Below are 14123 nucleotides of genomic sequence, written 5' to 3' on the forward strand. Positions count from 1 at the left end.
CAGTACGCACTGGACCGGGTTGATCGGCGAGGCATGGAAGAGGCCTTTGCCGCGTAGTCGTCGCAGTGAGACTGACGACAATGTGCGAGGTCTTGTCACCTTAGCAGCAAGGGGGCAAGTTGGGCTAGTTGGATTACGTTCATAATCACCAATTTTCAATTACCTTAGCAGTTTGATGTAGCGGCGTGGTTCTATTATAGAACCGGTAGAACACTTTGTCACGCTGAATGCCTATAGGTTCGCTCGTCTCGCGTTTTTTTTTATTATTTGCTTCCGTCGGGATTTTTCGTTATTCGACAACGTCATTGACGCCGGCGCCGGATTTTCTACAACACAGTTCTGCAAATTTCAAGCAAGGGTGCAGCTGGAGGTTTTTGGTCTTCTTTTCAAGACAGGGGGGAAAGCACATTTTCTTCATGATTCGTGCCAGTACCGCTCGGCTGCGGCCTATATAGAGTGAGTGGGAGCAAGTGGACAAAATTGCCAGCAATTCGTTGTAGCTTACGTGAATGCAATCCAATGTTAAAAATATACACGAACGAAAAAAGCGTGTTTAATTTATCCCCTCAAGCATATAACAAGAAACCGGAAAATGAATTGTGTTTCTTATGGGGGGTGTAGATGCCATTTGGCAACGAAGAGTATCTTATATATACTCAACTCATAATATCAAATATGCATGAAGCGAGAGACGGCATAGGTATTTGCTTGAAATCAGCTGTGTCGTTATAATACCCGTACAATACTTTCGAACACTGGCCTTACGTCTTTACTTCTTTTTTTCACAGCCCATCAACGCTTCGAAGAATAGACCGAAGGCTAACCTTGTAAGATTTAATCGTATGATAAGCCAAGCAGGTGCATGCAGTTTTAGCTGACAGGATATTTATTTATTTATTGGTTTGTTTGTTTATTTATTTATTTATTGTGTGGCCGGCTGCTGTGCGAAGTCGTATTGGCAGCTGTTGCTGACTGTAAGGACTTGTCTTACGCAAACTAACAAGCTGCTTGACTGGCCGAGCTGGCCGACAACGTGAACACTGGCTGGCTTTACGCCGCAGCAGCAGCAGCAGCAGCAGCAGAATGAGAAGCATGCAGCTGCAGCAATGGATACAGGCTCTCCATAGCTGCAATGCTTCGAAACCTCGACGGCCAGCTGGCGGCGATCCGTTCGGGCCAAATAATTGCTTCACTCCCCTTGAAAAGTAGATAAGAAATCATACAGTGTTCTGATGAGGAAATGCAGGCGTGACAAACTGGGGAGGCCGGTGCAATTTAGGACAGCTCGACGGTGCGGGTTAATCGGGCGCGGCAGTGCAGTTTCCGCCCTGCCTTCGGGACACGAATCGCACCGTGTGGGGCTTATCATTTATTCGGCAACAGCTGGGCTTCAGTAAACAAGGGAATGCCTTACCGTTAATAGATGTGGAGGTCGGCTTTAAGGTCGGCGTTTGGCCTTATATCCGGTGGAGTTCCCCATGTACAGAGCATTGTTTTTTCATGACTTATGCACCACGAAAGAGGTCGAGGAGGGAACTCAGTACAAAGTGTTCGGCATGTATCTATCTTAAAAGAAGAGGGTTGCAATCTGAGGAAACGTTGAGGGCGGTTGATCATCTCAAGCTTATACTAAAGTGCCACATTTTGGAATGACAGGGTCCCACAATTTAAGGGTGACCCTTCCTTCAGCCAACGGCACTGTTCATCCAAGGGGTAACTAAGCGTTTTCAAGCTAGGTTGATCTATGCGCGTGTCTGTATATGTTTCACCACATGGCGACGACCGTGCTTGGAACTATGTCGAAAAAAAAAAACAAACCATACGGACTATCGGCATCAAATGAAATGCGAACAGCGGAGCGCGCTGCACAAGCCTTATCATAGTTGTCAACATATACCGAGCTACGTGTCTATCGGAATTTCGTACCCTCTACATCAAGAGGCACATGTCACAAGACTCTTAAAGTGAGAACTCAAAATTTCTGCTCCCTCTTCCTCTGAAGCATTCAACAGCCAGGCATAGTGCGCGCCGTCCACCAGTCATTGACACAGACAGACCCGCACATCCGGTGTGGCAGCACTGCACGATCCCTCTATAGTGCAATATTTCTGCTCGTGTTCCAGGTATGGTATTTAAAAGGAACAAAAAAATACAGATGTAAACTACTGGAGCCGAAGGCGAGTATTGTAGCACGGTTTGTTATCATGTAGCCCATAATCACGGAATGCCTGGCAAATTCTATTTATAGTAGGCAAAACTCTGTTCACAATGCTGGCAATTTCACGCTGTTTCACTTCGTGCCGGTAAAGCGAAACAATTTGCGGTCTCTGTTCCGAAGAAGCACTCGGCATTTGCAGTTAAAGTGAGGCCTTTTCCGGTCGGTCTCCGAAAGAAGGGTGCAGGTGAAGCAGCGCTGGCGAACGACATACGACGATTGTTTTAAAATCAACCGCCAACCGATTACATTTCTCTTTTTGTTTTATCTTGCCAAGACCCTGATTGCACTGCGACGCTGAAGTAAAAGCAAGGAATTGCGAGTGATACAACCAAATACGCCCACGATGGCCACCATTATCACCATACGAAAACTGGGGCAGAAACTGAGATAACGCACTCTACAGGGGGATCGCGCAGTGCTGCCAAACCGGATGTGCACGCCTGTCAATGGTGATGACTGGACGGCCAACACTGTACTGTTTCTAATGCTTGAAACAGGTGCTCCGCTGTTCGGGTTTCATTTGATGCCAATAGTGCGTTGGTGGTGTATTGCGAGGAGTCTCCTTAAGGCACGTGATAGGCGTAAAAATTTAGTCTCAAAGAAATCAGCGTAAAGTTTAATCAAACTATGTGCGACTTTACGTCCCGAATCTAAGATATGAGATGCGCCGTAGTAGAGGGCTTCGGAAAACTTGACCATCTGGTACCGCCATCGCACACTTCACGGGCCTCTACCATTCCGCCTCCGTTCAAATGCGACCTCCGCGGCCGAAATCGAAACCCGCGTCGATCGGGTGATCAGCCGAGCACACTGGACACCGATCTACCGAGGCAGACGATCGTAAAATTTCACCAAGTGCCGAAACGTATGGTCATGAGTTGTGCGACGAGTGGGCATATAGTTGGAAGCTTTTCCCGTGACAAAGCGCTCAGGCATAATCAATTCTGAGCAGAAGCAACAGCCTCGACAAAGTGAGCAGATGAGCACGTGCATGTGTTGTCTTTTGGGCGCGTAGTGAAGGTGTGAGAGCCTGTACCTGAGTGGCTGATGAGGGTTGAACTCATCAGGGGAGAGTTCTTCTAATGGTTGCGGAAAGTAAGACGTCGCGCTTTGGAGTGGGTCAGCTCGTTCAGGTTTGTGGGGCCTCCCCTGATGGATCCCACGTGAGTCGGGAACCATGTGAGAGTGTATGTCGCGATGCTAGCGCCCTCCAGTATGCATTTTTTTTTTTATTTCCGCAATAATTTTTGCCACATCGGCAGGCGTAAAAATCTTTTTACTGCACGTGTACGTTGTTCTCAGAAAAGATGTCTTGGAACCGTTAAAATGGCTACAGAAACTGAAAGTGCCAATCCCCCCCCCCCCCCCCAAATCTGTTTTTGTTATTTTACGCTATGTCAAAGACACATCCACCCTTAAGAGTAAATTCATTGTTTGCTTGTGCTTGTGGCTAGTACTTCTTCCGGGTTATAACAAACCCATTAACTGTTCGTAAAGTTCTGTTTGAAGAGCTGTTAGATGTTACAGACGAGAATCCTTTATTGACTTCGTTGTGCGTGTTAATAAATATGTCTCTTTCTGTACTCAATATGAAGACCCGTCACGGTGGTCTAGTGGCTAAGACACTCTGCTGCTGACCCACTGGTCGCGGGATCGAATCTCGGCCCCGTGGCTGCCGCATTTTCGTCGGAGGTCAAAAATGCGTGAGACCTATGTGCTCAGATTCGTGCGCACGTTGAAGAACCCCAGGTGGTCGAAATTTTTCCGGAGCCCTCCACCACGGCGTAATCATATGGTGGTTTTGGCGCGTTAAAGCCCAACAATTATTATTAATATTATCTTCAATATGAAAGTCTCTTTTGACGAGGCTAAACTGTATGTGTTCCGACGCCATTTAGGTGATGGCGATGTCATTAGATGTGCCACTGGTCGGTGTGATGACAAACTAATTAGCATCAACCGGCGTGCAGCGAAAGATCGAGCTGTCGAGGCTCGTGGCAATACTGCACGTTGGATCCCCCACGTCCTTACACGACAGTTATTGCACCGCAGTTTCATTTTCTCGCAGCGGACGGCGCACTGCTATCAGCTAGGCAGTTTGTCGTGAAAAAAAAAAAAGGAAGTTCTGTCTCATTTGGACATGTTTTGCACTGCATTTTAAATCGCGAATCCGTTACTTGTACAAGTTGCGGCGTCTCGTCCGGCGTCTGCAAAAGCCATGCGCGGAAAACACGAGTCTTCGCCAGCCGGCCCTGCTGCCGGTCCTAATGTGTTAAGTGTTGTCAGCACCACTTTAGTAGCGCCAAATCTTGTGAATCAACTAAATTGCAACATCCCTTCAGTCCTTCATCAAGCTAGCGAAAAGAAATGCTTTTATGTTCCCATCTTGTAAGAATATGCTGAGTAATCTTCCGCAAACCCCTTTTTTTTTAAAGTAATCTCGCTTCAAAGCACATTCGAAAAATATTCGAAAAACATTCGAAAATTATTCGACATGATTCACGCTGAAACCTTAGTATTCAAATTCGCTTAGCACAAAATATTTCTGCTAATCAGTCAGCTTTACTCTTTAGTGATTCACCAGTGGGAAAAGGTGTCATGGTGTACGCCACAGATATGTCATGTCATGGCTTCTCGGTTTCGTTACTCATTCCAACCTGTACCAATTATACTTGACACCAAGTTGAGGAGACAACCAGGAGAGGAGAACAGCTTTCCGTATAGGTGGTTAGGCACATATATTGCCAAGCTTTGAAAAACTACTTTTAAGTAACGAAACAGTGTACTTATTGGTTGGCTGGTTGGTGAGTGGTAATGTTGGCAGTATAGCTTCTGCGCTTTTTACCATCATCGCCAAGACAAACACTTTGAATTTGATTGGGACTTGTTTTGATGTAGTTTGGCTGCACACGAGGCATCCGTATAAGCTCGCAGACGCAATGGGCATCTTTCGTCTAGTGCGAGCAGCGTTCAATCACCTGCTTTACCCCCGTATTCTATAGAACGTCCCTTCACACAACGCTTCACCGTCACTTGAGAAAGCCGATGGGAGCGCCGTCTCTAGGCACGGCAAGTCACGTCACTGCATATCAGCAATAATTTGCTGCGATTCTTGAGTAGCGCAGCGTCACTTTTAGCCGAGTGGTGGCGAAGTGCTCAACTCTGTCAAGTGAAGTGTGGAAGTCGAGTCGAGGAGCGTTTGTGAATACGCAGGTTAGAGCCTCTTGATTGATTGATTGATATTGGGGTTTAACGTCCAAAAACTATCATATGATTATGAGAGACGCCGTAGTGAAGGGCTCCGGAAATTTCGACCGCCTGGGGTTATCTAACGTGCACCCAAATCTTAGCACACGGGCCTACAACATTTCCGCCTCCATCGGAAATGCAGCCGCCGCAGCCGGGATTAGATCCCGCGACCTGCGGGTCAGCAGCCGAGTACTTTAGCCACTAGACCACTGCGGCGGGGCAGGTTAGAGCCTCTGATGAATTCATTCTCGCAATGACCATGGCTCAGGCTGTCACCCGAAAAGAAGGTGGTGGTGAACACATATCAGCCCTGCTCCGAGTGAGTACACGTAATTTACGGTTGACCATGCGTGTCGAGCTAGACACGTTTCTTATTTTTATTTTCGGCGCGTGGAAGCGTCGGCGCTGCTCTTGCATCACATTCCAGTCAGGTTTTTTCCACAAACGACTGTTGCAAATTGTCTGCGTTCTCAATTTTAAAGTTCAAGTACTATAACATCACGATTCACCGGGTACAACAATGCCTTTCTTGCCGGAATATTCCATCGTGAATAAAGTCATTCATCAGCTGTTTCGGTGAGGCGGGTGCTTGAGAGTTCGTGCCAAAGGGGTAAGGTGGCCTTGTCGAGTTTGAATGAATTATTGCCCTTGGGTTGCCCGCTTGACAAACGGAGGGGCTCACTCCTTCGGCCCAAAAAGGGCGTGGCGACGCGCCCACGTATCGATACAAAGCAAGGAAATCGCGCTGCCGCAAGGCCTCCGTGACAAGCGCACCGGACACGTTCTTTGTCTTTTGAACACTCACCAAGGAGGCTTAAAAGTATTAGGAGATACAAGAAAGAAAAAAAAAGCGCCAGGCCTGCGCTGAATGTGCAGCAGTGGCAGCGAGAGCTGAAAAAGCAGCCTTTCTAGATCCTTTCTTTAAGTCCTGTTTTGTTAACTGCGACATGCCACAAGCACACTTGCAGGGTATGCCCACAAAATTATCACTATTTCGGTGTGGTGGGGAGGCATTCACTTGTTCTTGTTGATGACGATGTACAATTATGCTTTTGTGATGGGTTGGAGCATTCGACCACATACTCGTAACGAAATTTGCATTGTGAGGCGCCCGGTTGTTTCTTCGCTGTTCTAAAACGTTTTATCACACATATTAACGTGACTCCTTTCCCGACATGATGCCTGCTTATAGGGCCAGTTTGCGACGGAGTTTCAAGCACCGGTGTAGAGGAGGAGAAGAATGGAAGAGCAGTGAGGTTAGGGAGGTTAGGGAGGTTTATGTGTTTCGAATAGATAGATAGATAGATAGATAGATAGATAGATAGACAGACAGACAGACAGACAGACAGACAGACAGACAGACAGACAGACAGACAGACAGACAGACAGACAGACAGAAAGAAAGAAAGAAAGAAAGAAAGAAAGAAAGAAAGAAAGACAGACAGACAGACAGACAGACAGACAGACAGACAGACAGACAGACAGACAGACAGACAGACAGACAGACAGACAGACAGAAAGAAAGAAAGAAAGAAAGAAAGAAAGAAAGAAAGAAAGAAAGAAAGAAAGAAAGAAAGAAAGAAAGAAAGAAAGAAAGAAAGAAAGAAAGAAAGAAAGAAAGAAAGAAAGAAAGAAAGAAAGAAAGAAAGAAAGAAAGAAAGAAAGATAGATAGATAGATAGATAGATAGATAGATAGATAGATAGATAGATAGATAGATAGATAGATAGATAGATAGATAGATAGATAGATAGATAGATAGATAGATAGATAGATAGATAGATAGATAGATAGATAGATAGATAGATAGATAGATAGATAGATAGAAATTTTCATCTGAGCTTCGCTGCTTGATTGTCTCATCTTGCCTAATGATTTCCTAATCTTGTTAAGCAGAACGTATAAAATAAGGCTCGTCGTCATAGAGTGCGTCGGTATAACTTGAAGCTGTGACTTGAGTTAGCGGGGCCGCCCTGTTTACTCTACAGATATCTAGCATAAGCAGGCATTACCGTTAGTCGAAAAGCTGTCGTGCATGTTTCTGCCCGTGCTCCACGCAAGCGTGGAGAAGCAACGGCGAGGCGGACAGAACCAAGGCGTAACGTATTGAGCACGATATGCGTCAATGCGTGACGGCTATTGTTCGAATAAGGCAAGCCATTGTGTGTAGGCAATGGAACCGTTATGACACAAAAAGTAACAGGCTTGCAGAAGAGGCGTCGTAGTGACTTTGCGAATTCGTATATGCATTATTTCCTCGCCTAATATGATGCATATCGTTTTATTAGGGGTAGCCACAGAGACTGGAGTAGTCACATACGGTCACTATGTCGCGGAACAAAAACTATATTTCAGAGTTTTGCTTATTCTGAAGATCGGCATAGATAGCTTTCTTGATACGTCAAGTCACCTGCGGATGTGACCTATGTATGAAATATGCAAAATGATTTTTTTTTTCAAGTGACATTTCGTTCCAATCATCATTCTGTCCCTATCCCGCTCTAATAGTTTGCAGTGCACCTGTCCTTGTCGTACTAAATATTGGAACTCTGGCCCTGTAGCTGAGATGACTTAGAGGTACTTGTTATATAGGGGCTAATACAGTTTATCAAATATAGGCAAATGTAATTTACTGCTAGAATAGGCGCTTAGTGCTGTGTATAGTGGTGCCACTCAATATTTTTTTAGCACAGCGTATGTGCTTGAATAGGCATTATAGCTTCAAAGCGCCCTTCACTAACGCTCTTTGTTCGAACGGGTAACTTAGCAATAGACGCCGAGAGTTGCAGAACCCGAAGACAAGCCTACTCTCGCGGGCACCTTTTCTTGGCAGTCAAGCCAAGGCTACAGAGCCAGATTTCGCAATTGTTACCACTAATAAAACGTGTTTCTATATTGCGCGCACGTCTCGTATTCGGGTTAAATAATAAAAAAACAAGTTCATTTATTTCGATAAGCTACATGAAAATGTTCGCAGAACTCACCAGTGAGGTAATTGTCGTCTTACGTAATCGTCTCGCATGTATGCACACATTCAAGCGCTAAAGCGTCGCCTCAGAAACGTGCAACGGACGCCGCCCACCACAGTGAGCCTCAGCAGGACTAGCGGCTTTGGGCAGAACGGTATCCGACGCCGCCCAACAGGACGGAACCCGTGCCAACGTCGTGTGGGAGTGGATGCTCCGTGCCTCCATTGCCAAGAGCTTGGTTGTGCGCGCGAGCAAGAGAGCAGATCGAATCGAATCACTGCTTTGCAAACATTCCTGTGTTTGTGTAGCGTACGTGCTGCAAGGGCTGAGGCGTTGGCGAAACGCCGAACTGCACGGTACGAAGCTTGCGCCACCGTCGATCTTATTACATATGACAGAACACAAGTTGCGCGTCATATATCGGAACATGGGCTGGTTATTCATATCATTTTCTATAGCCAGTGTTTTTTACAGCGGCCTTGTTTTTTCACTGAATATTGTCGCTGTATTCTATTATCGGAGGGATGACCGTGGCACTTTGAAATAGACACTTCTCCCAGATTGACGATCTCTCAATCTAAAAGTTTGACAAGAGATGAGTTAATCACCACACACACACACACACACACATATATATATATATATATATATGATGAATAGTTTGTCGGTTAATTCGGAGCTCTCCAAGCTGACAAGCCGCCATCTATAGAGACAACCTGCATCACTTATCAGTTATAGCTAGGCCTACAAACAACCTAGAAGAAACAAGATGACACTTCAGAATCGTCCATATTCGCTGTTTCAAGCCTTGCGCCACTTAGCGCAAGCTTTTTAGGGCTTCGATTCTGTGGATAGGCCTCACCATGGCAGCGGGAAAGACGTAAGACAAAGAACACCTGATGTCAAATGTAAGTCCTCTTCAGTCGCCTTTATTTTTTCTGTCTATGTGGGTTGCGTCCCTTATCATTTCTTCAGTAAAGGTCAAATATATTCCGTAGCGCCTCGCAACAGTGTATGTCATAGTAATATCGTGGCTTTCGGCACGTAAAATACGGGAAATTCAGTCACGTACAAAAAAGTCCGTCGATTAAAAGTGCGCAAGCGAAGCATCATTTTATGTGCGACAAGCTCCCTGGCGCTCACGCGTGTATGGCCAGTTACTGTTTTTTTTTTGTTATCTGTGCAAAGGAAAACACTGACGGCACCTTTCACGCTTTGCATTTTGGCACGCAGTTCACTCACGCGATTAATTGCGCTATTTACGGTAATTATTGAAGCGGTTCATTGGTGTTGCTCGAACGAAATATATCGTAATCAGGGATTAAAAAATAATCACCCTTGATTATAATTTACTTGACGCAGGCGCAAGAAGTGGTTTGGCGCAACGAAGACGAAACACAGTGCACACGCTGTTGCCAGGCAGGCGCGTTCTAGTGTCATCGCCGGATCCTGGTTTTCGCGTGTTGCCGTGTGCCTGCACTCACCGTAGCTGAAAGTTGCGAATATCATGTCTTGAGGGATTGTGGCAAACTAGCACTCATGATTTGAGAATGCATGTCAACAGCGCTCCACCATATTATTTGATTGATGATTGATATGGGGAGTTTAACGTCCCAAAACCACCATATGATTATGAGAGGCACCGTATATAGTCGAGGGCTCCGGTAATTTTGACCACCGGCAGGGGTTATTTAACGTGCAACCAAATCTGAGCACGCGCGCCTACAGCATTTTCGCCTCCATCGAAAATGCAGCCGCCGCAGCCGGGATTGGATCCCGCGACCTGCGGGTCAGCAGCCGAGTACCTTAGCCACTAGACCACCGCAGCGGGGTGCCTTATTATTATTCTTATTCTTCTGGTTACTAGTTTCGTGGTTGGGCTTTGCGGCCAATATAGGTAGCGGACATATTCTTTCACTATCCAGTGCCTGTTGCAGTGCGCTGTTCTCTTCCGACACTGTTGAATATTACGTTACTTCTCCGTGTAATAACTCTCAGACTCGCCGTTTTCCCTTGTATGATTAAGGGATCTTGATTTCCAATTTGTCGCCTGAGTTACTGATCAAAGGCAAGGTCATTAGCGTATCGCAGGCTACTAGGGTATACCATCAATTAACCCGTCTCGCGAGCTCTTTCCCATCTGGGGACATTAAAACGTCCACCAAGCACCCTGTGAATGGCATTGGTAAGTGAGATCCGTATACACACTTCTTTATTGGAATATTGTGACTTTGATTGTCGCTTTCTATATATGGTGGCTGTGGAGCCGCTACACATTTTTTTCAGTATTTTTATAAAAGGTTCGTTAACACCTTAACTGCGTGGTACGTGCATGACTCCCGAGATCCCGACCGAATAAAATGCTTAATTGTAATCTGTGAAGCCCATGTATAGGGCTTGTTCTTGCGTCGCTAATTGTTTTGTTAATTGTGAAAAAAAAATCAAAGCCGCTTCGCACTATAGGGGTTCCAAGCTTGAAGGAGGTGCGTTGCCGGGCAGCCTTCTTTGTTTCAATTTTTTTTCTCTTTATTTTTCCTTTTTTTCTTTCAGTTCTTTCTGTGTTTTCTCTCGTCATTTTCTTTTTTTCTTTGTTTTCCTCTCTTTCTGTTTCTCACTTACTTCCTCTTTCAATATCTTCATGCGTGGTTTGAGCTGTCGTTTTTTTTTTCTGGCTTTGTTAGTAGCATTTTCCACGTTTTACGCGCTCAAAGACGAAGAGGAAGAGGAGTTTTATTTGGCGTGAGTGCGCGCTCAATATTCTACTGCTGGCTGTGTATATATGGTTTTTTATTTTGGTAACGTTAGGTCAAGCGACGACGATAACGTACGACAACCTGACCCCCCCCCCCCCCCCCCTCTGATTGCCTGCTGTTTGTGTATGCTAAGGGCCGAGGATTTGTTTTTCCTTACCTCACAATATAGAATGCCCACCCCTAAGAGCTTAAACAAAAACTGGTATGGCGCAAATAAGACGGAACAAAGTCAATACACCGTGTATGTCCGTGTTTTCAGTTTGCGCCCGTGTTCCATGTGATATACCATTTTTTTTTCTCAAGTTATGCATAGGGTTTGATTATATTCCGCGCTGTTTTCTATCACCTCACTGACAGTGTGAATCCGTTCTCTTGTTGACTCGTCTGTGCGTAGTTCTGCTCGGTCTTCAAACCTGACTTCCAACACTTGACCCGCGGTGCTATTCTCGCCCCAACCTTAAGTGCTTTTCCACGCAGGTGTCTCAAACTCTACGGTAGTCGTGATAATTTTTGTTAATAACTTTCTAAATAGCTTGCACGCAACGGACAATAGGGTGATCGGCCTGTAATTCGTGAAATCCTCGGTGACCGGTTTTCTTGATTTTCCATTCACACCAATTACTTTTCATCCGTCTTCTCGTCTTGCATTTAAATATCGAAGGCATCTTCGTGAGATGCTTTGCACACAGTGAATGTGCATGTACTTGTTGCATGTATATTCTCTCGTATACACTTTTTCTGCACCTTAGATTGTGCTACGGTGAATGAATAGAACTCCTTACAGAAATTCCTTAATTTTTAGTGTTCACTTATGTCCCCTCGTAACGAAGCATCGTCTGACCAAATGGCCCTTAGACCCGCTCTCTTTTTCAGCATGCTTTGACAGAACCGTTCGTTCATTCACAGTGCGAGATTCTCATTAATAGATAAACTAAAGAGTAAAACACCCCTAAACTTATATTAGTAAATTGCCCTTTCACAATTGCAAAGATCACCACGCATGCCGTGACTGAGAAGACGCTTTGTGAGCAAGAAAACGCACGAAACGGGAAGGCACGTGACAACGCCATCTTGAAGTTGCCGCACCAGTCACCTCACGCGTACGTGTTGACGGCTTCTACTATAGGCTCTACGCAGTTCAATATCAGTTAAAAGGAAGTACACTGTCCTGCAAGTGTCCCATATATACCCAACATACCAAGGTTCAGTACACTGTCCTGCAAGTGTCCCATATATACCCACCATACCAAGGTTCAGGAAATTTCATTCAACCAATGACGCGAAAATGCAAAAAAATGCACTCAGAAATTCGTGACGTTACGCATGGAGATATCGGCGCACATTTTAGAAATGAAATGATGACCTTGATTTTTTCCTTTATTAAATACCTTTGATGATTAATTGAACATTACGGTTTTCGGAATACAACTTATTAATCCAAAACCGATTCACCACTGCACTTTCGTGTAACGAGACTGAAACTTGACGTAATAGGTTGTGTTTCATAATGGACTCCATGATTCGCTCTAGTGTCCCATTAAGAAAGACAACTGTGCACGCATAGCGGCTCAACGTTATCAGTATAAGAGGCGCTGTGTAGGAAAATGTGCCTGCACAGCCTGCATGTGTTTCGATCCTGAGCCCTTCACTGCGGCCTCACCGCGAGAGCGGAGACGGAACGATGGCTGTGTTGGTGCATCATCACGGTAGCCACAGCGAAACACGGCACTGCCACTCGACTATAGTTTCTCGCAATGAAACAGCCTGAATAAGTCACACGTTTTGTGGGTTTGTGACTTGAGAAGGAAACAACGTAATGAACAATGACTTGACAAAGTTCTTGTCTCGCGCTATGTTGTCTTCTTATCGATATCATATGATACCAAACAATCGGCTCAATGGACACGTGTCCACTACAAAAATTTATCGCTAATGTTCTTCAGAGCGTACCTTTGTTGAACACGTTCAGAATATCCTAGAAAGTTCATATAATAATCAGCGCTGTGTTGTGTTCCGTTCCTTTTCTCACTCTCGGCTACGTCTGCTACGCTGTAGATACCATGATAATGGGAGTTTTGGCACTGGAACATTTATAATGCAATGACATTTTTAAAGCTGCTGGAGGAAACGGTTGAAAAGAGCGTTGAAAAATTCATTGTGGCTGGTTGCGCGATGAACGAAGACGAACAAAGGCAGAGAAGAGCCACACGGCATAGAAGCAACGTTCTTTCATGTACAGCGTTCTGTCCTATTTAGGCAGCGCTTGTCACATGAGCGAGGGCTACCCGGTGGGTTAGTTACTGTCTTTGAGCGGAACGAGGAGTCACACCTGAATGGCCGCGCGGGCGTCACCTGTACGGAGGAGGAAGCAGCACTCACCGGAGTCATTGCGTCGCTGGCAGTCGACTGACGGCTGCGTGGTGTCGGACAAAGGCCAAGCGGTAAGCACCGCTCTTTCCGGCGCCACAACACTCTCTCCGAGCGACCCGTTCCCCGGCTCACTTTCTCCAAGGAACGGCCGTTCCTGCGGGCGCCGCGTTACAATGGTGAAAGAATCGCGGTTGGCGAACAAATATTCATCGAGTTGACGGAACGGCGAGCTGCTCCGTCGATTGTACTTTTCGCCCGAAAAACGGAGACGACTCAGCAGCACTCCTTAGCCAACATCCGCTGCGAAGTAAAACGCGGTCGTAGTACTTGCTAGCTTCCAGTGGTAACCACCTGCCACATATGTTCATATTCATATGTTCATGTTCCGATATGTTTTAGCCAATGACAAATAACAGCACGTACATTTGTCCTGTCTATAGGAGGGTGATAAAAAGGCACGAATGCCTGACTGAGTGTCACACCCCTTTTGAGGCACACATAACTCAAACAACACAGCTTGTTTCTAGAGCAAAGATTAATACATGCACAAAATTCATACACTATA

General features: G+C 45.6%; 1 protein-coding gene across 2 annotated transcripts in view; it reads right to left on the reverse strand.

Annotated features, from left to right (window-relative positions):
• The window catches only part of LOC119171872 (uncharacterized), a 32709-nt gene extending 18988 nt beyond the window's left edge, over positions 1-13721 (reverse strand). For both annotated transcript variants that reach the window (XM_037422734.2, XM_075892535.1), the window contains exon 1: positions 13568-13721. In XM_037422734.2, the coding sequence (XP_037278631.2) occupies positions 13568-13576 (9 nt within the window). In that variant the 5' untranslated portion in view covers positions 13577-13721. The remainder of the gene's footprint in view (positions 1-13567) is intronic.
• Between the last annotated feature and the right edge of the window lie 402 nt (positions 13722-14123).

Source organism: Rhipicephalus microplus, chromosome 4, assembly GCF_043290135.1.
Source record: "Rhipicephalus microplus isolate Deutch F79 chromosome 4, USDA_Rmic, whole genome shotgun sequence".
Lineage (NCBI taxonomy): Eukaryota > Metazoa > Arthropoda > Arachnida > Ixodida > Ixodidae > Rhipicephalus > Rhipicephalus microplus.